General features: G+C 45.5%; 1 protein-coding gene across 1 annotated transcript; it reads left to right on the top strand.

Moving 5' to 3' along the window:
- Window positions 1-1,155: 1,155 nt before the first annotated feature.
- On the top strand, window positions 1,156-25,487 carry LOC132583131 (vomeronasal type-2 receptor 26-like). Its single transcript, XM_060254802.1, has 5 exons — window positions 1,156-1,413; window positions 8,380-8,506; window positions 16,689-17,586; window positions 24,133-24,424; window positions 25,455-25,487. The coding sequence occupies exons 1-5, from the start codon at window positions 1,156-1,158 to the stop codon at window positions 25,485-25,487; spliced, it is 1,608 nt and encodes a 535-aa protein (XP_060110785.1).
- The last annotated feature ends 526 nt before the right edge of the window (window positions 25,488-26,013 follow it).

Genomic DNA, 26,013 nt, shown 5'->3' with positions numbered 1-26,013 from the left:
TAAATTCATCTTCCTTGGCATACATGCAGACCATAAGAAGTAAAAATCCCCAGAATTCCATTCCAGTTGGATTCTGAGGAGACTGCTTGTCCCTAGTTGCCTAGTGAAGAGAAAACTTTATACAAACATGTTTATTTTTCTCAGCAATTCTACAGAAAAAACTCCTCTTTAATTATTCAATACTTCTTCACAGAATCCCTGTGGTACTTAAATGGTCACTGGGGGAAAGGCTGGCAGATTATACTAGAAATAAAAGATTTCACATTGCAGGTTGGTGGAAGGGCTAGGGACAGATAGGATTCTTTCAATCTCATCTGTAATGTGTTGTTCCATATTCGAGTTGTTTTAATATTCACATGAACCAATTGCACAATGATATTACTCATGGTATTGTTTCTAGTGCTGTTGGATCCAACAACGTCTAAAGTCCAAGATGCTATATGCACCATCAGTGAACCCCTCTCAAGTCTTCACAAATATCATCAACAAGGAGATCTCTTCATTGGGGGAATTGCTTCCCTTATCGAAGTCGTTTCAGAAATTATGGATTTCAGCAAGCCACTCAACTATACAGCGTTTAATATGCCCTTGTAAAGAAGGCTTTTTTTATTTTATAAACATTATCTGTGTATGTCAAAATAATAGCTGACTATTTGTTCATTCTTGGTTGAATTCTAGGAACGTAGAGATTAATTTGGATATTTCTCTTAATTTACCAGCCACCCTAAATCCATTCCATGCTCCTTTAGGGAAGAAAGGGACATTGACTATTCTTCACTGTAAACTTTATGAAGAAAATACTAATTAATATTACTGAGATTCTTTTAATAGAAAATGTATTACTTATCAAAAGAGAGCCACTATGTGGATGAGGATGATAATGGACTTTGAGAAGATTAGATATAGTGTTTGAATCTAGATATACACATCCCCACACTTCTAGACGACTCATTTGATAGGCCAGAAACCCTTGGTGGCGGGATATAGATGCTTAATCACATTACAGAGTCTCAGAGCTCTGACTCTCTTGATGAATATTAAAATATTAGAGAATCAGCTGAAATATGAAAAATAATCTCTGAATTATGTTTTGCTTAGCTCCTCAATTATTCTTGTTATAGCGTGCTGACTAATCATTATCAACATGTCTTGGCCATGGCATTTGCTGTGAAGGAAATCAATAAAAATCTCCATCTCTTACCTAATGTCACCTTGGGCTTGCATATCTGGAACAGCTACTTCAATGCAAGGAAGACCTATCGTGCCACAGTAGAACTTGTCTCAACCAAGAACAGATTTCTCCCTAACTACAAGTGTGACAGCAAGAACAATCCTATAGCAGTCATTGGAGGACTTGAACCTGAAACTTCCCACTACATAGCAACTGTGTTAGCTGTCTACAATATTCCACAGGTAGGCTGGGTATGCAGACTATTAACTTCCATAACACATTTTGTAGACTTATACGATGAAATGATAAGAACCCCATGGCGCAGAGTTCTAAAGCTGCAGTTCTGCAGCTGGGGCCCTCTACTCACGACCTGAGTTCGATCCCAGCGAAAGCTGGTTCAGGTAGTCAGCTCCAGGTTGCCTCAGCCTTCCATCCTTCCAAGGTTGGTAAAATGAGTACCCAGCTTGCTGGGGGAGGGAAGCGTAGATGACTGGGGAAGGCAATGGCAAACCACCCTCTAAAAAGTCTGCCGTGAGAATGTTGTGAAAGCAACCTCACCCCAGAATCAAAAATGACTAGTGCTTGCACAGGGGACTACCTTTACGTTTCTATGTTGAAATTATCCTCCATATAAAATATTTCACAGATTATTTTTAAAGTAAATTTAAGAGAAGAATAGAGTACCTAAAGAATGACTCACTAGTTCTAAACAGACACATGTCTTAAATTCAGAAGTACGGCTTTTCCATTCCGATAAAATAACTTTAATTCATCTAGATGGGTAGCTGGGATCATTTTTAAGTTGTCAGTACACTCCTGCTATAGTTTGCTGCTACAGGCTAACTACATTTATGACAATACAAACTTTATTAGAATACAACATTTCATAGTAATGACGCTCAATTCATAAGTTGTACCCATCTACCAGATGTAGCTCAAGCCTTTCACAATGCAAAGAAATGAAACAATTTTTATCATCTCCATAAACAGCCAGAAAGTGCAGTATAGATCTGTCTTTGGGTTTTTGACTAGTAATACAAGTGAAAAGTGTGCACTTCTCTGCAGCTTATGGTGGATTCTTTCCGAAAGGGTGAGGTATTTTGAAATGATTTTTGTCTTCATTCTCTGCATTTCCCTCCCAATGTTCATTTCCTTTAGCTTACCTATGGCTCTGCTTCAGTAATAAATGAAAAATTATCAGGTGTTTCTGTCTATCAGATGGTACCAAGTGAAGCCAAGCAATACAAGGGGGTTCTCCTCTTAATTCTGCATTTCAGGTGGACGTGGATTGGGGTCATTGCTGTGGATGATGAGCGTGGAGAAAGGTTTCACCAAGCCATGCTTCCTCTGTTTTATCAGAACCGTATCTGTGTGGCCTTCATAGCAAAAATCATACAGGCTACAACTGTAGATTATTTTTTTACAATGATGAAAAATGGATTGGAGAAATTTGATGCTGTGATGGAGAGTAAAGCCAATGCAGTTGTTGTACATGGAGACAGTCATTCTGTCTCATATCTTCGATGGTTAGTACAATTGTCGGAAACAGAATACACAACAGCAGAGCTTATAGGGAAAGTATATATTACAACGATTCAGTTAGATTTTGTATCCTTTTATTTCCAAAGAAAATGGCAAAAACAGGACCTTCATGGTGCTATATCCTTCACAATTCACACCAATCAACCACCAGGGTTTCAGCAATTTCTTCAGAGCAGAAAGCCTCTTTGGACTGAAGGAGATGGCTTTATCCAAGATTTCTGGGAACAGGCATTCCTCTGCCTTTTGTCAGATTCACCACTGATGGAGGAGTTTGGTAAATACTGCAGTGGAGAGGAGAAACTGGAGAGCCTTCCTGCTGACGTTTTTGATATGAGAATGACAGGCCCAAGCTACAATATCTACAATGCTGTCTATGTTATTGCACATGCTTTGCATGCCCTGCATTCATTCTGTAATGGACACAGAAGAATGATGGAGAGAAAGAAATGTAACTTGTTCAGTCAACCATCATGGCAGGTAGATATCTTAGAAACAAATGCAACCACATGCATAGAGAGTGGAAGAAGATGCAAAGGGTACAGTATGCTATCTCTTCAGAAATAATTTGTAAATTCATTCTTCACTGCTTTGCCAATCCATTCAGTTAAAAATGACACAATTCTGCATGCTTCAGTCATGTACATAATTTCCTCCCCAGTACACTATATTGTCCAATGTAGGTTATCAACAATTATTTTATTTATTTATTTATTTATTTATTTATTACGTTAAGTTTATATCCCGCCCTCTCCGCAAGCAGACTCAGGGCGGCTCACAACATCACATTACTTCCATTAAAAACCAATAAAACATTTAAAACATAACTACATATTTAAATTACTTAAAACATTTCATGGTGCTATATTAATACAGTACAGTATAGCGGTTCTGAAAGTTCAATGGTGACCATCGGTACTCTGCAGGGTGCTCTATATGATGTCCAGTAGCAGCTCTCCCTCGGTTAAATGTCAAAGGCCTGTTGGAACAATTCGGTCTTACAGGCCCTGCGGAATGTAGACAAATCCCGCAAAGCCCTTATGGCCTCCGAAGAGCATTCCAGAGTTCTGTTGCTGCCACCGAGAAGGTCGTAGCTCGTGTTGTACGTAACCTGGCTTCTTTTGGTCCAGGGATGGACAATAGATTTTTCGTCCCTGAATGCAGTTCTCTGGGAAATATGCGGAGAAAGGTGGTCTCCCAGATAGACAGGTCCCTGACCATAAAGGGCTTTAAAGGTCAACACCAACACCTTGAAACGAACTCAGAACACAACAGGAAGGCAGTGCAACTCTTTCAGCACCGGCTGAATGTGCTCCCATCGAGGTAGTCTCATTAACAGCCACGCCGCAGCGTTCTGAACTAGCTGTGGTCTCCGGGTTAGTGTCAAGGGTAGCCCCATGTAGAGAGTGTTACAGTGATCTATTCTTGAAGTAACCGTAGCATGGATCACCATTGCTAAGTCGTTGTGCTCCAGGAACAGGGCCAGCTGCCGTGCCCGCCGAAGGTGGAAAAAGGCAGATCTAACTGTGGCCGCTACCTGGGCCTCCATTGTAAGGGAAGACTCAAGGAGCATGTCCAAACTCCTGACTTTAGGTGTCGTTATTAATGGCACCCCATCAAGAGCCCACAAATGAACCCCTCCCCCAGGACCACCCCGGCTCAGATAGAGAATCACTGTCTTCGTTGGATTCAATTTCAGTCAGCTCAACCTGAGCCACGAAGCCATGGCTTGAAGGGCCAGGTCTAGAATTTCTGGGGTATATTCGGACTGGCCACCCTTCTATAGAAAAAGCTGGGTGTCATCTGCATATTGATGACAACCCAGTCCATACCTCCTGACAATCTGGCCAAGGGGGCGCATATAGATATTAAATAGCATTGAGGATAGGACTGCTCCTTGTGGCACCCCACAACTGCGAGAGTGCCTCTGGGATGCTTTCGCCCCTATCACCACCCTTTGTCCCCGATTTTGGAGAAAGGAGGTCAACCACTGTAAGGCGGGCCCCTGAATCCCCACATCGGCAAGGGGGCTAGTCAGTAGCTGATGGTCAACCGTATCAAAAGCAGCTGACAGATCTAATAGCAACAGCACCGCTGAGCCGCCCCGATCCAGATGTCGCATGAGGTCATCTATGAGAGCAACCAGAACCATCTCCAGACTGGAATGGATCAAAAGCCGGACTGGAATGGATCCAGTGCGGAAGTGTCTTCCAGGAATCCCTGTAGCTGAGTTGCCTCTGTGCGCTCTATAACCTTACCCATAAAGGGAAGGTTTGATACCGGCCGATAATTTGCCAATACGGCCGGATCTGCAGATGGTTTTTTAAAGAGGGGACGGACCACTGCCTCTTTAAGAGGTGTGCGAAAGATCCCTTCTACCCGGGATCTGTTCTCTACCTTGTAGTGGGTCATGTAGCCACATCTGGCTAGCTTTTATAAGCCAGGATGGGCAAGGATCCAACCTACAAGTCGTAGGGCGTACAGCCAAAAGGATCCTGTCGACTTCCTCCAGGCTAAGTGGGCTGAAAGAATCTAAAATTGGACCAGAGGACACGCTCGATTCCCAAGTTCTTTTGCTGTATCAACTATGGCAGGAAGGTCGGAGTGACGAGACCTTATCTGCGAAAAAACCCGCAAAAGCCTCACAGCCTATTTTCAATTCTCTAATATTTTGTTTACCCTGTGAAAGAGTTGTTAGTGACCGAATTATACTAAAGAATAATGCTGGGCGCGAGGTCGCAAATGCAATTCTGGATGCAAAATAGGTCTTTTTTGCAGCCTGAACTGCCATCTCATAGGTCCGCATAAATGACCTATAGGATGTTCTCATAGCTTCGTCGCTTGTATGTCGCCATCGTCTCTCTAGTCATCTTAATCGCTGTTTCATTGATCGCAACTCCATGGTATACCATGGAGCAGATCGTGAACGAGGATGAAGAGGACATTGGGGAGCGATCTCGTCGATGGCTGTGGAGAGTTGGTTGTTCCAAATCTCCACTAGCTCATCCAGCAAGTCACCAGAGGGCCAGGAATTCTGCATGGCCATTTGAAGCCGCAAAGGGTCCATCTGGCTATGCGGGCGAGTTAAAACCTTCTTACCGCCTAAATGGGAAAGGGGTGGTATGTCCACACGAGCCTTCAAGGCCTTGTGGTTAGACCATGGCACTGCCTCTGCAGAAATTTGATCCACTACAACTCCTGCCGCAAAGATCAGGTCTAGTGTGTGCCCAGCCCAGTGCGTGGGCACTGTTATATATTGGGAGAGTCCTAATGCTGCCATGGAAAGGACTAGGTCCGTCGCCCGAGTGGAAGCCGCATCCTCGGCATGGACATTGAAGTCACCCAGGACTATAAGTCGAGGATGCTCCAATGCCCAGCCTGCTACAGCTTCCATCAGGGACGGTAATGCACTGGCCGGTGCGTTAGGCGGATGGTACACCAGCCAGATTGCCAAACTCTCCCCAACATCCCACACCAGGCCCACACACTCCACGCCCTTGATTTTTGCCGGCGGAAGCACCCTGAAGGAGCAATCCTCCCGTATGAAAAAGGCCACCCCTCCCCCCCGCCCGCTAGTCGGAGCCTGGTGAAGGACAGAGAACCCAGGCGGAGCCACTTGGGAGAGAGCAACTGTCTCCCCGTCCCTCACCCACGTCTCCATCACGCAAGCCAGGTCCATATCCTGCCTGATAAAGAAATCCTGCAGGACTGAGGTTTTATTGTTTATGGACCTGGCATTGCACAACAAGACATTCAGTTGATATAACATACACATTTGGAATATGATACTCAAATGATATAGGCACTTATGAGTGTTTCAATGCAGTTTTTTTGATATTTTTGGAGAGCAGTGATTGATGATTGCAGAATAAAAGAGAAAATGGGATCAATGTATATAAAAATCTTGTGGGACAGAGGTTGTGATAAGAAGGGTGAATGAAAAAGTGGTTGTGTCAAATTCTTTTATCTGAATCATTCTTCCCTAAGAAATGTATTTAATCATTTTTGCCCAATCAGGAGCCTTGTACTTCCGTAGCCATCCCAGATCTGCAAGGCCCTTCTCCTTTCTTCTAGTTAACTTACTTCTCCCGGGGTGCAATCAATTAATTGCTAAAAATATCCCGTGCTAAAGGCCTAGTATTCCAGCACTTTGGGAATATGCTTAAAGGTTCTGCCTTTCTTGCACTTTTCCTCTTTCCAATACGCTAGCTAATCTAGGGGTGTACAAACATACTTGCAGACTGTGGAGATATAGAGAACACCCATAGCCTCCTTCCCTAATTACTACTTCAAAAGCACAACTGAATAGGGACAATGGGTGTACATAGATCAATCTACCCAAATTCAACATGTACTGATATTGACTAAGGAATAAGGAGCACAGATAGCATTTTGTGTTCGGGGGTAAAAATAGCATGCTCAAAGATCAAAATAAAATGATTCAAAGACATCCCTGTAACCTTAACACTGTAGTGTTGGAAAGTGCCATCAAGGCATACCTGACATATGACAACCCTGTAGGATTTTCAGGGAAAGAGATGTTCAGAGATGGTTTCCATTTCCAATCTTTGCTTACTGACTCTTGACTTTCTGGTTAGTCTCCCATATAAATACTAACCATTGCCAACATGGCTTAGCTTCTGAGGTCTAATGAGAGGAGGTTATCTTGAACTATCCACACAGTACATATCCGATTATACAAGCAGGATAAGTACAGATTATTCTAGGAAGTGCAAGTTTTGGAAATGGTCCATTATCTTAGTTTGAGGTTTCTCCCTCTCTGTCACTACTGCATAATAGTGCTGCAGTTGTAATGAAGTTTTAGTGTGAACAAACTTCTGTTTAAAAGGCAAGCTGGCAAAGAGGGTAAAGAGAGGAAATAGACCTTCTTCCTCATGTCCAAAATATCAGGCCATGCCATTTCATAAATGCTGGGGGGGGGGGGGGTGTTAAACATTGATTTGTAATTATTGACATGCCCTTTGTTTTCCAATAAATACGTGAGCTCAGGTTTTTCCTTTTCTATCTAGATTCACCACTTCTTGAAAAGCATTTCATTTAATAACAGTGCTGGAGAAAGTATTTCATTTGACCCTAGTGGAGAGGTAGCCACAGGGTATGATATTATCAACTGGCTTGCTTTCCCAAATCAATCTGTTTTTAAAGTCAAAATTGGAAAGGTTCATCCAGAAGCTCCTGCTGACCACATGCTTACTCTTGATGAAGATCACGTTATATGGCCCAGCTGGTTTAACCAGGTAATACTGGCTTATTTATTTTATCTATTTTTATTTATTTAGGATTTATACCCCGCCCTTCCCACAATCCATTAATGAAAATATGCCATGCTAAAATGCACTGTGTGCTCCTGTTTCTTGATCTTAAATGATAAACATAAAGTATAAAAGCTGTCTTGAAACCACGTAATAGAATAGCAACTGTGGGTTAATTTAGAGCAGACAGAAAAAAGATCATGTCAACTTTTGAGAAAGGGTTACCTGCCTCTTAATGGAGCCTGTTGTTCTCCTGATATTACAATTCATGGGATCCTTCTTCATTTCCATACATAAAAAGCTTGGTTGTGAATGTCTCAATCAATTTGAAGAAACACTTTTTTTTTTACACATTACAGACTGAATTTCTATTTTTCCCTCTAATTCATACATTAGACACGGCCCGTTTCTGTCTGCACTCCAAGTTGCCACCCAGGTTACAGGAAGGAAATGAAGGAGGGAGAACAATTCTGCTGCTATGGCTGCGTTCCTTGTCCAGAAGGAAAGATATCCAGTCTGAAGGGTAAGAGATTTGCAACCCAATCCTTAGGAGGGTTTCTCCTTCAGAGCTGAGATGGAAGCTGCTGTAGTTCATCGTTAGAGCTTTGGACAAGGATTTGGGAGACTAATATCATAAGTCTGCTAGGGCTTAGTGTTAGTAGGACTTTTCAGAAGTAGAGAATTTCTCAGGAGAAGAGGAGCCCTGTGTAGCTAGCCTTGAATTCACAGAATCTGATGAGTAGGAAAATTAACTGAAGGCTTCTCAGGATTCACAGTCAACACCTGGTGCACAAACACTGACCTCCTCCAGCTCTGAGATGAACCTCAGTTGGCCATTTCCAGCACACCAGCAAGTGTATGCCTCCAGGCTTCACGCCAGCTGCTTTCTGTTAACAAAAATGAGCAGTTGCAGGGTTTCTTCTGAGCAACTGGTTGTAAGCTTGACCCTTAGGCATGGGGCTATATTACCAGCCAAGGTAGGCTTGTAGGCAAGGATACAGCATGTATGATAGTTGTTAAGAAATTGACTTTATCAACAACAACAACAACAAATTTTATTTGTATCCCGCCCTCCCCGCCGGAGCAGGCTCAGGGCGGCTAACAACATGGTTCAGAGTTAAATTATACAAGTGAATAAAACGACATTAAACATTATCAGCATTTAATTAAAATCTGGTTAAGCTTTAAAATTAAATTAGTTAATTTTTAAAAGTGCTAGTGCTATGTTTACTTTTTCTGATGGCGGTTTCCTTCGCAATTTCCATTTTCATCAGGGAAAGTCATCTTTACTCTGCCTGACAACTGGTCCTTTTATCTTAGACTGCTTTTCTTGGTCCCCTGATCTTAGACTGCTTTGCTTGACCTCTGACCTTGGAACAAATGCTATGCCTGTCTTCTGGCACCTGATAGAGCCTGCATGTCACTACACATAGGTTCGAATGCCCACTCTGCAATTGAAGCTTTGCACCCCCATACGGAATAAAATGGCATACACAAGAATTGGAAAACGGGCCACTTTTTTAACATAACACAACATGGCAAGGTAAACTAAAGTGGGACGAGCCCTGAGGTCAACACCTGACTTCGCCAAGTCCCACGAAAAGGGCGAGCCACCCTACCCCCAGCCCCAGCCATACTAATGTGGCTAGAACCGGGCGGCAGACCACACATGCCCTCACCTTAACCCCGCCCCGATCACCAGAAGGGGGCGACCAAGGGGAGGTATGAAACCCAATCCGTATTCATGGCATTGAGCCGTGAAGCCCATCTGCCTTTTTACGGATCGCCTGCCCAACGCAGGTGCTTAGGCCTGGGTGCTTACCGGCAAGGTCTGAAACCCTTGTTCATTCCGCCAAGTGACTGAATTACCTACCTACCTAACAGCCACACTACTGCTCACAGTACAAGGTAGGCGAAAAACACACCACCAATGGCCAATCAGGTGATGTGAAAAAATTCCTACCTGGCCCCTAATAAGGCGACCGGTGAAACCTATACTACTGCAGGGTGGGTGGGTGAGACAACAACTCCCTGGACTGCATGGGGAGAGGCGGGGCCGAGGCAACTTCTAGCTTCAGCCCCCGCCCGCACCAAGTTCCCAGATGCCCGGGAAGCAGCCCTTTGATCCTGTCAGGGCTGCAAAGCACGGCTCCGCGGCCGCAGTTGCTTTAAGCAGCGCGGCCAGGGCGGGGCCGGATTGCACCCCCATACGGAATAAAAAGGCATACACAAGAATTGGGAAAACGGGCCACTTTATTAATATAACACAACATGGCAAGGTAAACTAAAGTGGGACGAGCCCTGAGGTCAACACCTGACCTCGCCAAGTCCCACGAAAAGGGCGAGCCACCCTACCCTCAGCCCCAGCCATACTAATGTGGCTATAACCGGGCTGGCAGACCACACATGCCCTCACCTTAACCCCGCCCTGATCACCAGAAGGGGGCGACCAAGGGGAGGCATGAAACCCGATCTGTATTCATGGTATTGAGCCGTGAAGCCCATTTTCCTTCCTATGGATCGCCTGCCCAACGCAGGTGCTTAGGTCTGGGTGCTCATCGGCAAGGTCTGAACCCCTTGCTCATTCCACCACCACAAATGCCAAGCCTCTGCTTAGGCATTCGCGACCCCCGGGAAGCCCAGAGCCTCCCGAAGACCTTGCTGCAAGTCTGACAGGAAGGCCCGATTTCCCACATCGGACAGATGGACGCCATCTGGCCGGTACAGCTCAGACCTGTCCACCCTAATACAAGGGTGGGGGAGGAAGGTGCCCAGACCTCCCTCCAGGGCCAACCGCAGGGCCCTGTTCACCTTCCTTCTGGCCCGCTCGATCCCAGCCGGATTCCAAGCGGCACACCAGACTCTCCTAGGCAAGATGGCAGACCAAATGATCCGGACCCCAGGCCACCTCCTCACGATGGTCCGCAGGTCCGCGATCGCCCGCAAGGACAGGGCCTTCCCCTTCAACAGGCCCATGCCATTCCCGCCAAGGTGGATAACCAATATGTTGGGCATGGGACAGGCCCTTCCCCCAAACAGGAATGGCAACAGCCCAGGCCATCTGAGCCCTCGTTGCCCCAACCACTCAATCACAGCTCACTTGCTCAGCCCCAATTGCGAGCCAACCAATGATCTTCTGGCAAAGTGGGCCACCCAAAAAACCACGCTATGCCCGCATACGAGGATCCTCAGCCTCCCATGATGAGCCACAGCACCTGTAACGAGAAACACAGTCAAACACGGAACAAAGAGGCAAAAACCCCCTTAGGGGAACAACAGCGGACGCACATAGGTCCGATAAGCTGCGTCCTCCACCGCCCAACATGTTGGATAGTTGGCCCCGGATAACCCATGGCCGCTGTGGTCGATGCTGCCCCAATCCTGAAAGAGTGGGTCCCAAACTTGACTCCCCCTAAACCCAACTTGTTTAGTGCCCGTGAGGTCACCATCCAAAATTGGTATTTTGTGAGGGGGGATCCGCCCTCATGGTGGAAAAAGGGGCCCTGCGCAGCCCCCGGGGCCTTCACATAATCAGATAAGGCCTGAACTGGACATAGCCCTTGCTCAGCACTAGGGCCCAGCTTAATTTTAGTGCCCTTCCGTCGCTGGTCCGTTTTTGAATGGCGTTCTTGCAGCAAAACATGTTTCCCCCTAAATGATACATCGCCGCTTTGCAAGGCATTGTCAGACGGATCGCTACGCGACGCCTGAACCAGCTCGCTGACCCGCAGAGCTCCAAAAAATGCTGTGAGTGCTGCTGCATGGAACAGAACGACCTCATAATCTGAGCTACAAACGTTCGGCCAAACTCCGCCCAGGCCACGTAGAATAGAGGGGGAAATGGGCTGCCTGGGATCCACCCTCGTCCCGCGCTCTCTGGACCAACCCTCGAGCATCTTCTTAACCCAAAAATCATCCCCCGTGGCTGGGAAGCCCTGTGCACGACTAATGAACTCCAAAGCTGCCAACTGGCCTCGGATGGATTTAACCGTCAAACCCCTGGATTTCTGCTGAACACAAAATTGTATCAAATGTGCAACCGGGATGGGCCAGGCATCTCCAAGCCCGGCGGAATTGTGAAATACCTTGAACTGATCGGCTGCACGGTCATAAGCCCTCCACATACTTGGGACCAAAGCTAACAGGATTGCCCTACCGGCTTCAGCCTGCCAAGCTGCCATAGGTCAGGCAGCATCCGGAATGGGTGGAGATCAGCCTCTGGGGCCAACTGTCGAAATCGCTCCATCTGCCGGCGAGACAGGGCGTTCGCCACCCCGTTATTAACACCCGGCACATGTTTGACTAAAAACAAAATATTTAAACAGAGGCACCGTAAAATGAAAACCCTGACCAGTGCCATAACTGGTTTGGACTTGGAGGACAGTGAGTTAATCACGTGCACCACAGACAGGTTGTCGCACCAAAAATGTACGACCTGGTTAACCAACTGGTTCCCCCATATGCAAACTGCGACAACGATTGGGAAAAATTCCAGGAAGGTTAAATTTCTGCAAATGCCGCTACTGTGCCAATCGTGCAGCCATTGCTCAGCACACCACTGTCCCCTGAAAAAGACCCTGAAGCCGGTGGACCCAGCGGCGTCCGAGGAAATTTGAAGGTCAGCTTCGACCATCATATCCTCCCTCCAAAAGAAACCTCGTTAAATACCTCCAGGAAATTTTCCCAAACTTCCAGATTGCTCCGCATACTATCCGTTATGCGTGCTCTGTGGTGAGGTAACCGAAGATTCGCCATGGCGTCACAGAGGCGCCGTAAGAAAGCCCTGCCAGGGGCAACTACTCGGCAAGCAAAATTTAAGTACCCAACAAGTTGCTGTAACTCTAAGAGTGAAACCTTTCGTTTCACCCTTAACTCAGCTAACTTTATCCTGAGCAGCTGTACCTTCTCCTCGGGCAACCAAGAGGTCTGCTGAATCGTGTCCAGCTCTATGCCTAAAAATGTGATGCGGGACGCTGGGCCCTCCGTGTTCTCATGAGCCACTGGGACCCCCAGCTCGCCGATCAGCCTAATAAAAAGGTCCAGCAGCCAGGCACAACGCCCGGAGCCGGGCGCACCCACAAACAAGAGGTCGTCCAAATAGTGAACGACCTCGTTGCGGCCTGACCTGTCCTTCAACAACCACTCCAAAAATTAGTTAAACCGCTCAAAGGCAGCACAGGAAACCAAGCATCCCATTGGTAACGCCCTATCTACATAAAAGTTGCCCCCAAACTGAAAACCCAACAACTCGAAATCGGCGGGGTGAACCGGTAACAGCCGGAATGCCGACTTGATGTCGCATTTCACCATTTCCGCCCCCACCCTGGAACTCCGAATAACTTTGACCACCTGGTCAAATGATGTATAACGAACAGAACGTAAGTGGTCGGGAATGCCATCGTTCACCGAACCCCCGGAGGGATGTGACAAATGGTGAATCAGCCTAAACTCCCCCACAGCCTTCTTCGGGACAACGCCTAATTGGGAAACCTTCAAACAAGGCACTGGCAGGGGCTTAAAAGGACCCAACACTCTCCCCTCAGCGCATTCTTTTGCAATTTTGGTCCTAACCACTTGCTCCATACCCACAATGGAATGTAAGTTGGATGCCATGGACGTAGCCCTAGGCCCCATATATGGGATCTGAAAACCAAACGTAAATCCCTCCCACAGATAGACTCTGTCGGCGACCCTGGGGTAATTCTCCAGCAATCAATCAAGAACCCTCAGACGAATGGGGCTGGGACCCTTTACCAAGGGATTGTGACCCACCGCCACCTCCGGGGCGCTTGGGCCCACCTTTCGGCTTCAATTTACTGCATGCAGAGAAGGCATGGGGGCCACCGCATAGCAGGCATTCATGTCTGAATTTACATGACTTCCTGGAACATGCTCCCTGCGAGGTGTATTCCCAACATAACAGCCGGGGTTGAACCAGCTGACCCGCCATGGAGCGGGCTGTTGGGATACCTGACTTCCTGTGAACCAAATGCCCACTATCTGCCCTGTCGCCCAGATTGGGCTTGGCCGGGGCCATCAACTGTAACCATAACTATTGGTTAATTTGGTCCCATGGTAACAATGGGTTAATCACTGCCCTCATGCGGAAGGTCTCATTGTAATGTAACCAGGCCGCACCCGCGAAGTTGGTATAGGTCCTGTATATTATGTCACAGTATTAAAACAAGGGCGCGGCCCTATTTGGCTGCGCCCTGCATATATAAGAAAACCTGGCAGCCAATTAGCCCATGTTCTATCAACCTCACGCCGCCTAAGCTTCTCCTTCTCCTTTTCGTCTAATTCCTCTTTACTCTTCTTTTCTAGCTCCCTATACAAGAGGCTAAATATGTCCACGTACTCCCCCCTCCGGATCTTATCCCTAGTAGCAAGAGTGAGGTGGTCCCCCAAGGGCAACGCTGTGTCTCCAAAAGGGGTAGATAATAAGGGTACGGACCCGTATGTGTTATGTGGATAACCCCACAGATAACAAGTCATGGCAGGCCAGCCAAACGGTTGGGCCAGTGGCATTTGACCACCCCATGGGAGGACTCCCGCCGCCGACGCTGTTGCTGCGGGCCCCTGGGCAGCAATTGCCCCAAACATGGCTGGGGGCACCTGGCCCCACCCCACCTGTATGCACTGAGGCCACCACATCGGTGAACTACCCGTCGCCCAAGATGGTCCTGGTTGGGCCGGAGGTGGCCACTGCCCTCCTTCCCCAGGCATGGGCACCTGACCTGACTCCCCGGGAGGCTGTGTCGCACTTGGGACCCAGACCCCCCATGGCCAGTTTGTTTGCCGAGGGGGGAATGCTGCCCTACCTTCGTCCGATGCAGATGACACAGCAACAGCCATGGGCTGCGCCGGCGGCTGCAGGTCTTCGACGTCATCCTGGTCATCGACCTCTTCCCTCGGCACCGCTCCTTTCGTCGCACTGACCTCCTGGCTACGGTCATCCCTTGGCCTGGAGGCCATATTTTCCTGCAAAAAAGAAAGCCTGGACAACAACTCCCTTTCGAAGGTGAGCGTCCCTGACCGCCCAGTGGCGCTATCGCGCCCCGGCCAGGCCGCCCATGACCCGGACGCCCATTGCTCCCTCTCCATCACGCAAACCCTATCTAGGATTGCCTGCCTTATCACCAAACAATCGAGGTCCTCCCCCGGGGGATCTTGACTCCTCCGCTTTGGGGCAGTCTTCGCTGGCTGCTTGCCCTTGGAAGGGCCTTGGCCTTTTGGGGGGGCCATACCACAAGGACTAACCCTCAAGATCTCCCAGAGAATAACTCCTGGGAACAGGGGGGGTGCAAACGAGGCCCCCTACAACTAGGGGGGGTCTGGAGTGCCGACAAAATGGGGGGGAAGAGGTGGCGTAGGCCACCCTCAAGGAGAAGAGCACCCCTTCTCTGGCCCTCACCCCAGACAGCACCAATCCAGCTGACTCTTTCACCCAAGCCCCTGCCCTCCGTATGCCTTCAAGGCTAAGCCCCACAGACCGCACGGCTTAATAAAATTGCCAGGGCCTCAAAAATCCCCAGCCCCCAAGATGAAGTAAAAACGAGGGGGGGGCAGGCTGTGCCTATCCCCTTAAACCGCCCCCACAAACCCAGCACCAGCCGCTCCCAGGCCTTCCACGACAATAGGGGCCGTTGAAAGGCAAGCCGCGCCGGAAACATCACCCGCACAATGGTCGGGCCGATGCAATTAAGCCACGCTGCGCTGAGCTTGGAGCCGCCTCCCGGCCCAAGGCTGATGCAGTCCAGCGATCGAGGCAGCAACGTGCCTCCGATCACACCAACAACTCCCCGGGACTGCGGAGGAGAGGCGGAGCCGAGGCTACTTAAAGCCTCAGCCCCCGCCCACGCCAAGTTCCTGGATGCCCGGGAAGCAGCCCTTTGATCTTGTCAAGGCTGCAAAGCGCGACCCCGTGGCCACAGCCGCTTTTAGCAGGGCAGTCAGGGCGGGGCCGGATAACGGATGAATGTGGACCAGTAACATTCCAAACCATGCCTACCTCACAGAATTGTTGTTGGGATAAAATGGGGGAGAGGAGAACAATTTCAATAGGTTTGAGTCTCTCTCTCTCATTCACTCTCTCTCACACACACTATCTGCCTATCTTATTTAAGTGCATAATGTTGGAGACATTTTGATATATGATTGGTCAACACCGCTATCACCCCCCCCCCCCATTTCTCCCAGTATACACTTACGGTGCAAAAACTACACAGTATTGATTATGAAATGTCATTGAGTGAGAGGGATTTTCTCCAAGCGAAGTCTTAAGGAAATAGGACTCACACCAGTAGTATTTGTTGTACTGATAGTTTCCCATAAGATTAACCTCACTGTAGCTCTGGTATAGTGTGACCTTAGGCCAGTTGTGTTCTCTCAGCTTAACATACCTCTATAAGGAACTACATCAGGGAGTCTGAAATTGAAGTCACTTTAAAACGTCCCACAGTCAAATACATTATCTGCAACAGTAGTGATATATCTTCAATAGAGAAGTAAAACATAAAAAAAAAAAATCTACCTGCACATGGAATTGCCCAGCCATGCCTCCAGAAGTTCCTGCAGGTAAGCATCGGAAGTAGAATGAAAAGTGGAGGATGTAATTCCCACAGAAAGATCCACTTGAAGGAGATATGGGAACAATTATAAGATACACTGACGTTGTCTTCCTCTTGCCGCTTTCTCTTTTACAGACATGGACGCGTGCATCACTTGCAGAGAAGATGAATATTCAAACATAGGAAAAAATCAATGCATTCCCAAAGACATTGCTTTCTTATCTTACAAAGAACCACTGGGGATCACTTTAGTGACTTTTGTCCTTTTCTTTTCTTTCATCACCCTTTTGGTGCTAGCAATCTTTATAAAGCACCACAGCACCCCCATTGTCAAAGCCAACAACAGGAACCTTACCTATTCTCTCCTGATCTGCCTCCTCCTTTGCTTCCTTTGTGCTCTGCTCTTCATTGGTCAACCGCAACGGGTGTCCTGTCTCCTCCAACAAACCATTTTTGGCATCGTCTTCTCAGTTGCCATTTCTTGTGTGCTGGCAAAAACTATTATGGTGGTTTTGGCTTTCCTAAGCATTCAGCCAGGAAGCAGTTTGAGGAGGTGGGTGGGGAGAAGAGTGGGCAATTCAATTGTGATTTCCTGTTCCCTTTTCCAAGCAGTCCTTTGCTTTGTGTGGCTGATCACTTCCGCTCCATTTCCAGATGTTGACATGCACTCGGAAGCTAAAGCAGTTGTACTGCAGTGCAATGTAGGGTCTGTCCCCATGTTTTACTGTGTCCTGGGCTACATGGGCTTCCTGGCCATTGTTAGCTTTGTGGTGGCTTTCTTAGCTAGAAGATTACCTGACAGTTTTAATGAAGCCAAATTTTTCACTTTCAGTCTCTTGGTCATTTGCAGTGTTTGGATATCCTTTGTTCCCACCTACCTGAGCACCAAGGGGAAATACACTGTGGCTGTGGAGATCTTCTCCATCTTAGCCTCCAGCGCAGGCCTTCTGGGTTGTATCTTTGCCCCCAAATGTTTCATTATTATGTTAAGGCCTGATCTGAACAACAGGGAACATCTGATAAGAAGGAATAGGTAATAAGATGAAGGCTATGGATTGACGCGTAGTTTAGGTTCAGCTTCTCTCAAAGAGAAACCAATGGTTGCTGAGAGCATAATGACCAGAGGCCGACAGTCAAACAGCCAGTAGTTCTGGGAGAGTGAGAGCTGGCTGATGGAAGATGTCATAATCTTGAGTCAGAGTTCAGGAGAATAACTTACTGCAGCTAAATGAAAGTCAGTTTGTAATTTAGAATCCAAAATGGCTGAGTAGATCTATAGTGCAAAAGTTGAAATGTCGAGAAGCTTTGCAATCCTTTAGCTAATTCACTCCTATGTTGCATTTAAATCATAAATAAAATTACTCCTTTTTTGCTTACACATACGGGTTTCATGTATATGATCTTAGGGAAGAAACACAACTCCAAACTAAGATCTTGTCCTACTTCTAAATTGATTAGGATAGGAATAAATGGTGTCAGTGAAAGAATGTAGCAGTGTTCAACTCCAAAGTTTCTGAGTGCTGTCTGAGTGAAGAGCGATTGGTAAAGGGGCTAGACTCTGCTTTCTGATGGTATCTCTGTTAGCAGGAGGGATGACTCAGAGTCTGAAAGTAGCACAGCTCACTCTTCATCTCAAAAGAGGCAAGAAATTTGTTTAGCTGTCATAGCCAACATGGTAGAGTTTCTGGAATGCATGAATAGGATCTAGAGCACGGGTTCCCAACCCCCGGGCCATGGACCGGTCCTTGTCTGTGAACTCTTAGCAACCAGTCCATGAGTTGTATAATTATTTCATTATATATTACAATGTAGTAATAATAAGAAGACATTGGATTTATATCCTGCCCTCCACTCTGAATCTCAGAGTGGTTCACAATCTCTTTCACCTTCCACCGCAACAGACGTCCTGTGAGGCGGGTGGGCCTGAGAGAGCTTTCCCAGAAGCTGCCCTTTCAAGTACAACTCTGTGAGAGTTATGGTTGACCCAAGGCCACTCCTGCAAATGGAGGAGTGGGAAATCAAAACCTCCCAGATAAGAGTCCACACACTTAACCACCACACCAAAATAAAGTGCACAACTGTATCATCCCAAAACCATCGCCGCCCCCTGCCTGGTCCGTGGAAAAATTGCCTTCCACAAAACTGGCTCCTGGAGCCAAAAAGGTTGGGAACCGCTGATCTAGAGGACTCAGGATCTTAGCTCAGCCACAAAAGTTTGCTTGATGACCTGACACCAGTCCAGTTATCATTCCTTTTGGAGACAGTTTATCAAGTTACCTTTATACTTATTATGAAAACCTGAAACTACAGTAGACCAGTATAGTTTGCTTTTCATGGTGCTGCCATAGAAGACAACATAGAAGTTGTTATTTGACCTATTAGGCGAATTGCTGGGGTCTCCTCTTTTGATGGGGGGCAGGGAATTAGCAAGAGGTGCTGGAATGGGGTCATCGCTGGTGCCTGCTGGATCCATTGGTAAGTGTGGTGACATTCTTCAGGCATATGCTGGGTTGGCTTGGCATGAAGTGTGTGCCTTTTCTGCTCCCATGGCACTACCATTGATGAATGCACCAGACCTGCCCTCAAGAATAGACAACCTGGTTAACACATTCACTTGGAGCACCCTTTTAGAAGCCCTTTCCACTCCTATCCCTTCAGCAGGAGGCATACCTGACGCCTCTTCCAATGCCACAACCTTTGCGTTATGTTAGCATTAACCACCTCATCACCCTCCTTATCAGAAGATGACAGCGAGGGCAGAGGCCTCTTAGCAGGGGCCTTAGGGGCCTTTGGCGCAGGCTGATTCCCCTCAGACCTACCAGACCCCTTCTTCCCGAAATCTTCGTAGCGCCCACTGGATAGCCGCCCCAGAACAATAACAATGCCAACCTAAGAGCAGTTAAAGCCACCTATGGCAGACCCACAAAATGGCCTCCTTACTTTATAAAATGGCTGCCTTCCCTTGAAGAAGAAAGGGGACCCAATATGGCCACCACCCCAAATGTCTAATAAGGGAAACAAAGTATGGTTGACTGAGCCACAGCTACACCCCCCCCCAAACCCCTGCAGGAAGTTCAAACCCTCAAACAAAAAAGCCCTGTTTGCCACAATAGAGGGAGAGATATGACCACCCCCAGCAAAGAGAACAATTTAACCGCCTGCGATACACCAGCCTTAAATGGAGCCTCTCCCAGGCAGCCTCCGAAGACCTAAGGAGCACACAGCTCCCTCTCCAGCTTCCCTCGAATGCTGCACCGACCACCGCAGCACCAGGGAACAAGCGCTCCAAATCCTACTGCCCAGAACGCCGACGCGAGGAAAGAGTCTCCCTCCCAGAGTGCTAAAAACGCTCCCTACCCGGAACAATCATCATCCGGAGTGAACAGGGAGCGGAGGTTTGGCCGTTAGAATTGCTGCAGGCTGCAAGCAATACATTTCTATGACTGTTAACTGCCAAGTCTGCTTTGGAATGGGCAGGATATAAATCCAAGGTAAATAAATAAATAAAATGGTTATGAATTATAGGATGATGCGGGGATTTTCAGTGCCCAAAATGAAGGCAATTGTAGCATCTTGTCCTAGGTTAGCTGCAGAAGTGGCATTGTGACCCATATTACTTCCCCGAGGAATGAAAGCTGTGCTGAACTAATGAAAGCTAAGGTTGTCTGTGGCAGGTATAACCCATCAGAAACCAAAGCCTGGCATTATAGAAATGTTAATCAACTTCAAAATGATAGTGGGTCTTGGGGTATCTTAACTTTTCTTTGTTACCCACCTTGAGGCCATTTCAGGGGAAGGTAAATTAAAAGATTTTACCCTTGCAAAATCCACATATTTTAGTTCAGTGTCTTCTTTCTTGAATTCTTTTATTCATTGATTTGGAATTATGGATTTTTTTTTTCTTGTTGATTCTGGCCCAACACTGTTTAAGCTTATCCCCCGATTTCCTCACACTTTTTTTGCATTTAACTTCACTTCGGGATTCTTCCTCGGAAAGAACTTCTTGTTCTTTCCCCCTTTCATTCCAGTTCTTTTGAGATTATTTTTACCCCTGTCAGGAGGCAGCTTGGAGAATGCATTTAAAGTTACGGTTACTTCTTTCCCTCCATCCTTCCTTCATTCCTGTCTTGCGGCTCTCAAACGTCTGATGTTTATTCACTCAATAAAAAGTATGGTGTTGGTCAAATATCCCTGAACAAAGCCTAAAGCCCTATGTTTATAGTCTTTTCAATCTATAGGAACCAATAGACGCTAGAGACATTGCACTGGTTGCCTGTGGCATTCCAGGCTCACTTCAAGGTGTTGGTGATGACCCTCAAAGCCCTATTTTGCCTAGGACCTGCCTGCCTCTGGGACTGCCTTTCCCTACATGAACCTCAGATAGCACTACAATCAAGTTCTCAATCAAGTGGAGGGCATTCAAGCCTCATTCTTTAGACAAATTCTTGGTTTGCCAAAATGTGTGTCCTACTTTGCTCTCTGCTCTGAAGTGGGTCAGTCTTTGGTGGAGACAAAAGCCTGGACTACAGTGTTTAAATTCTGGCTCAAAATTCATTTTAGAACAGATCCCAACAGCCTTCTTGATTGTATGAAAAGAGACCCATATATTTCATCCTGGACAGCAGTGCTTCTGTCTAAACTCAATCAATTGGGGTTAGAGGTAGATGATTTTTCTACCGCTGATGAGTCATATATCTTCAGATGTATTAAACTGAGACTATGGGAATTGGAGGATACGAAATTACGGCCAACTGACCCTTATATTTGCTCTCCAGCTTCCTTAGGTCTTTATGCTTTTTGTGGCAAAATGCCCAATTATCTATCAGACCTAACCACTCCAAGTCATCGCAGGGCATTTATGTTGGCTAGACTAAACGCGTTTCCCTCCAAAGTTTTGCAAGGGAGATATCAGCGAGTCCCTTTAGCCGACAGACTTTGCTCCTGTGGAGCAAATACCCCAGACTCAATCCAGCATATATTGCTTGATTGTTCTTTATACCATAACCTCTGTAAAGATTTATTTGGCAAGCTTTCTTTTTCTCCAGATTTGTCTATTCTGCCACCCTGTTATTATTTATTGAGTGATACTGAGGGGGTGGTTAGTGAGGCTGTGGCAAAATTTCTGGCTGACATCCTTAAATTTAATTCTGACCATGTTTGAATGCATCTGTAAGCTCGGTTTTATCTTGATTTTATCTCCAATGTTTAAATTTTTATATTCTGTGTATTTTTATCTGAATCTATTATGCCATTAAAGGTTTGGTATGGTATGGTAAGTTCTCAAAACCTTTTAATGATCCCCGGCCTGAAGAATGTTTGGCTGTCCACCACTAGTGCAAGGGCCTTTTCGGTGGTGGCCCCTACCCTCTGGAATGTTCTCCCTGAAAACATCAGGACCCTGTAGGACTTGCCAGAATTCCACAGGGCCTGCAAGGTGGTTCTGTTTATACAGGCTTTCAATAACTAATGGAAGTGTCCAGTACTTCACCTCCCCACAGTCTTAATATCTATCCTGACCTTTGACAGAAACATAAGGTGCTTAATAACATTTAATGCCACTACAGCAAACAGCGCCAAGAATCAACCAAGAATTAACAGTGACTAAAATTGTCTATGTTAAGATGTTTTTTTAAAATTATTTTCTTGTAATATTTCGTGTGTTTTAACTGCTGTTAGCCACCCTGAGCCCAATAGGGGAGGGTGGGGTATAAAAATCAATTAATTAATTAATTTAAATAAAATAAAATAAGGATGTCCAGAGCTTCTTTTGTAGCAGGAAATCATTTGTATAATAGGCTACACTCCCCCTCACATGATGTAGCCAATCCTCTAACAGCTTACAGTAGGCCCTGTAAGAAGAGCCCTGTAAGCTCCTGGAGAATTGGCTACATCAGGGAAGTGTAGTCTATTATGCAAAGGAGTCCCTGTTGTTTTTTTTTTAAAGACTTGAGGATGTCAATTACAAATGTACAAGATGTGGCAAACACCATCTCATCCTGTATTGATGAACTATTTCTGTTATGAACTTTTGCCCAGAGATAACACTATAATCTGTCAAATCAGAGAGTCAGTACTGTCTCCTTGTCAAGAATGGGTAGCTAGGGTGTCTTTCTCTCATAACTATATGTTATGGTATCTGCCTGACACCAATATCTCTTTAAAAATGTAAGGAATGCTTGTATGAAAACAGGCGATTAAAGGGTAACAACTGGAGGGGGGGGGACTATGCACTTTGTGGAAAAAATATAGCTGAATCTAGAATGCAAAACATTGTGAGACAACACTGAACCAGGCATTGACAGGTAGGCCAATTCAAACTACTATATGAAACATGAAATGCCCAGACAGAAATGGTCCAATCCTGAACAAAATTCAATCACAATGAATATGATTGCTAGGCAAATACACATATTCTTTCACCATGATCATTAAATAAATTCATCTTCCTTGGCATACATGCAGACCATAAGAAATAAAAATCCCCAGAATTCCATTCCAGTTGGATTCTGAGGAGACTGCTTGTGCCTAGTTGTCTAGTGAAGAGAAAACTTTATACAAACATGTTTATTTTTCTCAGCAATTCTACAGAAAAAACTCCTCTTTAATTATTCAATACTTCTTCACAGAATCCCTGTGGTACTTAAATGGTCACTGGGGGAAAGGCTGACAGATTATACTAGAAATAAAACATTTCACATTGCAGGTTGGTGGAAGGGCTAGGGACAGATAGGATTCTTTCAATCTCATCTGTAATATGTTGTTCCATATTTGAGTTGTTTCAATATTCACATGAGAAGACAGAAATCTTGAATGATATGAACAAATTGCACAATGATATTACTCATGGTATTGGTTCTAGTGCTGTTGGATCCAACAACGTCTAAAGTCCAATACGCTATATGCACCATCAGTGAACACCTCTCAAGTCTTCACAAATATCATCAACAAGGAGATCTCATCATTGGGGGAATTGCTTCTCTTATCGAAGTCGTTTCAGAAATTATGGATTTCAGCAAGCCACTCAACTATACAGCATTTAATATGCCCTTGTAAAGAAGGCTTTTTTAAAAATCTTATAAACATTATCTGTTTATGTCAAAATAATAGCTATTTGTTCATTCTGGGTTGAATTCTAGGAATATAGAGGTTAATTTGGATATTTCTCTTAATTTGCCAGCCACCGTAAATCCATTCCATGCTCCTTTAGGGAAGAAAGGGACATTGACTATTCTTCACTGTAAACTTAATGAAAAAAAATACTAATTAATATTACTGAGATTCTTTTAATAGAAAATGTATTACTTATCAAAAGAGAGCCACTATGTGGATGAGGATGATAATGGACATTCAGAAGATTCGATATAGTGTTTCAATCTAGATATACACATCCTCACACTTCTAGATGACTCATTGGATAGGCCAGAAACCCTTGATAGCGGGATATAGATGCTTAATCACATTACAGAGTCTCAGAGCTCTAACTCTCTTGATGAATATTAAATTATCAGAGAATCACCTGAAATATGAAAAATAATCTCTGAATTATGTTTCCTTAGCTCCTCAATTATTCTTGTTATAGCGTGCTGACTAATCATTATCAACATGTCTTGGCCATGACATTTGCTGTGAAGGAAATAAATGAAAATCTCCATATTTTACCCAATGTCACCTTGGGCTTGCATATCTGGAACAGCTACTTCAATGCAAGGAAGACCTATCGTGCCACAGTAGAACTTGTCTCAACCAAGAACAGATTTCTCCCTAACTACAAGTGTGACAGCAAGAACAATCCTATAGCAGTCATTGGAGGACTTGAACCTGAAACTTCCCACTACATAGCAACTGTGTTAGCTATCTACAATATTCCACAGGTAGGCTGGGTATGCAGAATATGAACTTCCAAAACACATTTTGTAGACTTATATGATGAAATGATAAGAACCCCATGGCGCAGAGTGGTAAAGCTGCAGTTCTGCAGCTGGAGCCCTCTGCTCACGACCTGAGTTCGATCCCAGCGAAAGCTGGTTCAGGTAGTCAGCTCCAGGTTGACTCAGCCTTCCACCATTCCAAGATTGGTAAAATGAGTACCCAGCTTGCTGGGGGAGGGAAGCGTAGATGACTGGGGAAGGCAATGGCAAACCACCCTGTAAAAAGTCTGCCGTGAAAATGTTTTGAAAGCAACCTCACCCCAGAATCAAAAATGACTGGTGCTTGCACAGGGGACTACCTTTACGTTTTTATGATGAGATTATCCTCCATATAAAATATTTCACAGAATATTTTTAAAGTAAATTTAAGAGAAGAATAGAGTACTTAAAGAATGACTCACTGGTTCTAAACAGACACATGTCTTAAATTCCGAAGTAGGGCCTTTCCATTCCGATAAAATAACTTTAATTCATCTAGATGGGTAGCTGGGATCATTTTTAAGTTGTCAGTACACTCCTGCTATAGTTTGCTGCTACAGGCTAACTACATTTATGACAATACAAACTTTATTAGAATACAACATTTCATAGTAATGAAGCTCAATTCATAAGTTGTACCCATCTACCAGATGTATCTCAAGCCTTTCACAATGCAAAGAAATAATTTTTATCATCTCCATAAACAGCCAGAAAGTGTAGTATAGATCTGTCTTTGGGCTTTTTACCAATAATACAACTGAAAAGTGTGCACTTCTCTGCAGCTTATGGTGGATTCTTTCCGAAAGGGTGAGGTATTCTGAAATGATTTTTGTCTTCATTCCCTGCATTTCCCTCCCAATGTTCATTTCCTTTAGCTTACCTATGGCTCTGCTTCAGTAATAAATGAAAAATTATCAGGTGTTCCTGTCTATCAGATGGTACCAAGTGAAGCCAAGCAATACAAGGGGGTTCTCCTCTTAATTCTGCATTTCAGGTGGACGTGGATTGGGGTCATTGCTGTGGATGATGAGCGTGGAGAAAGGTTTCAGCAAGCCCTGCTTCCTCTGTTTTATAAGAACCGCATCTGTGTGGCCTTCATAGCAAAAATCTTACAGGCTACAACTGTAGATTATTATTTTTCAATGATGCAATATGGATTGGAGAAATTTGATGCTGTGATGGAGAGTAAAGCCAATGCAGTTGTTGTACATGGAGACAGTCATTCTGTCTCATATCTTCGATGGTTAGTACAATTGTCAGAAACAGAATACACAACAGCAGAGATTATAGGGAAAGTATATATTACAACGATTCAGTTGGATTTTGTATCCTTTTATTACCAAAGAAAATGGCAAAAACAGAGCCTTCATGGTACTATATCCTTCACAATTCACACCAATCAACCACCAGGGTTTCAGCAATTTCTTCAGAGCAGAAAGCCTCTTTGGACTGAAGGAGATGGCTTTATCCAAGATTTCTGGGAACAGGCATTCCTCTGCCTTTTTTCAGATTCACCACTGATGGAGGAGTTTGGTAAATACTGCAGTGGAGAG

The sequence above is a fragment of the Heteronotia binoei genome, chromosome 15, assembly GCF_032191835.1.
Source record: "Heteronotia binoei isolate CCM8104 ecotype False Entrance Well chromosome 15, APGP_CSIRO_Hbin_v1, whole genome shotgun sequence".
NCBI lineage: Eukaryota > Metazoa > Chordata > Lepidosauria > Squamata > Gekkonidae > Heteronotia > Heteronotia binoei.
This window is presented reverse-complemented; position numbering and strand designations above follow the sequence as displayed.

Bases quoted from the DNA above. Each gene is read 5' to 3' on its own strand.
- LOC132583131 (XM_060254802.1), top strand. From the start codon at position 1,156: ATGGCATTTGCTGTGAAGGAAATCAATAAAAATCTCCATCTCTTACCT. The intron at 17,587-24,132 runs GTAATAAGATGA...TTCTTGTTATAG, and splicing joins CATCTGATAAGAAGGAATAG to CGTGCTGACTAATCATTATC. The intron at 24,425-25,454 runs GTAGGCTGGGTA...TCTGCATTTCAG, and splicing joins CTATCTACAATATTCCACAG to GTGGACGTGGATTGGGGTCA.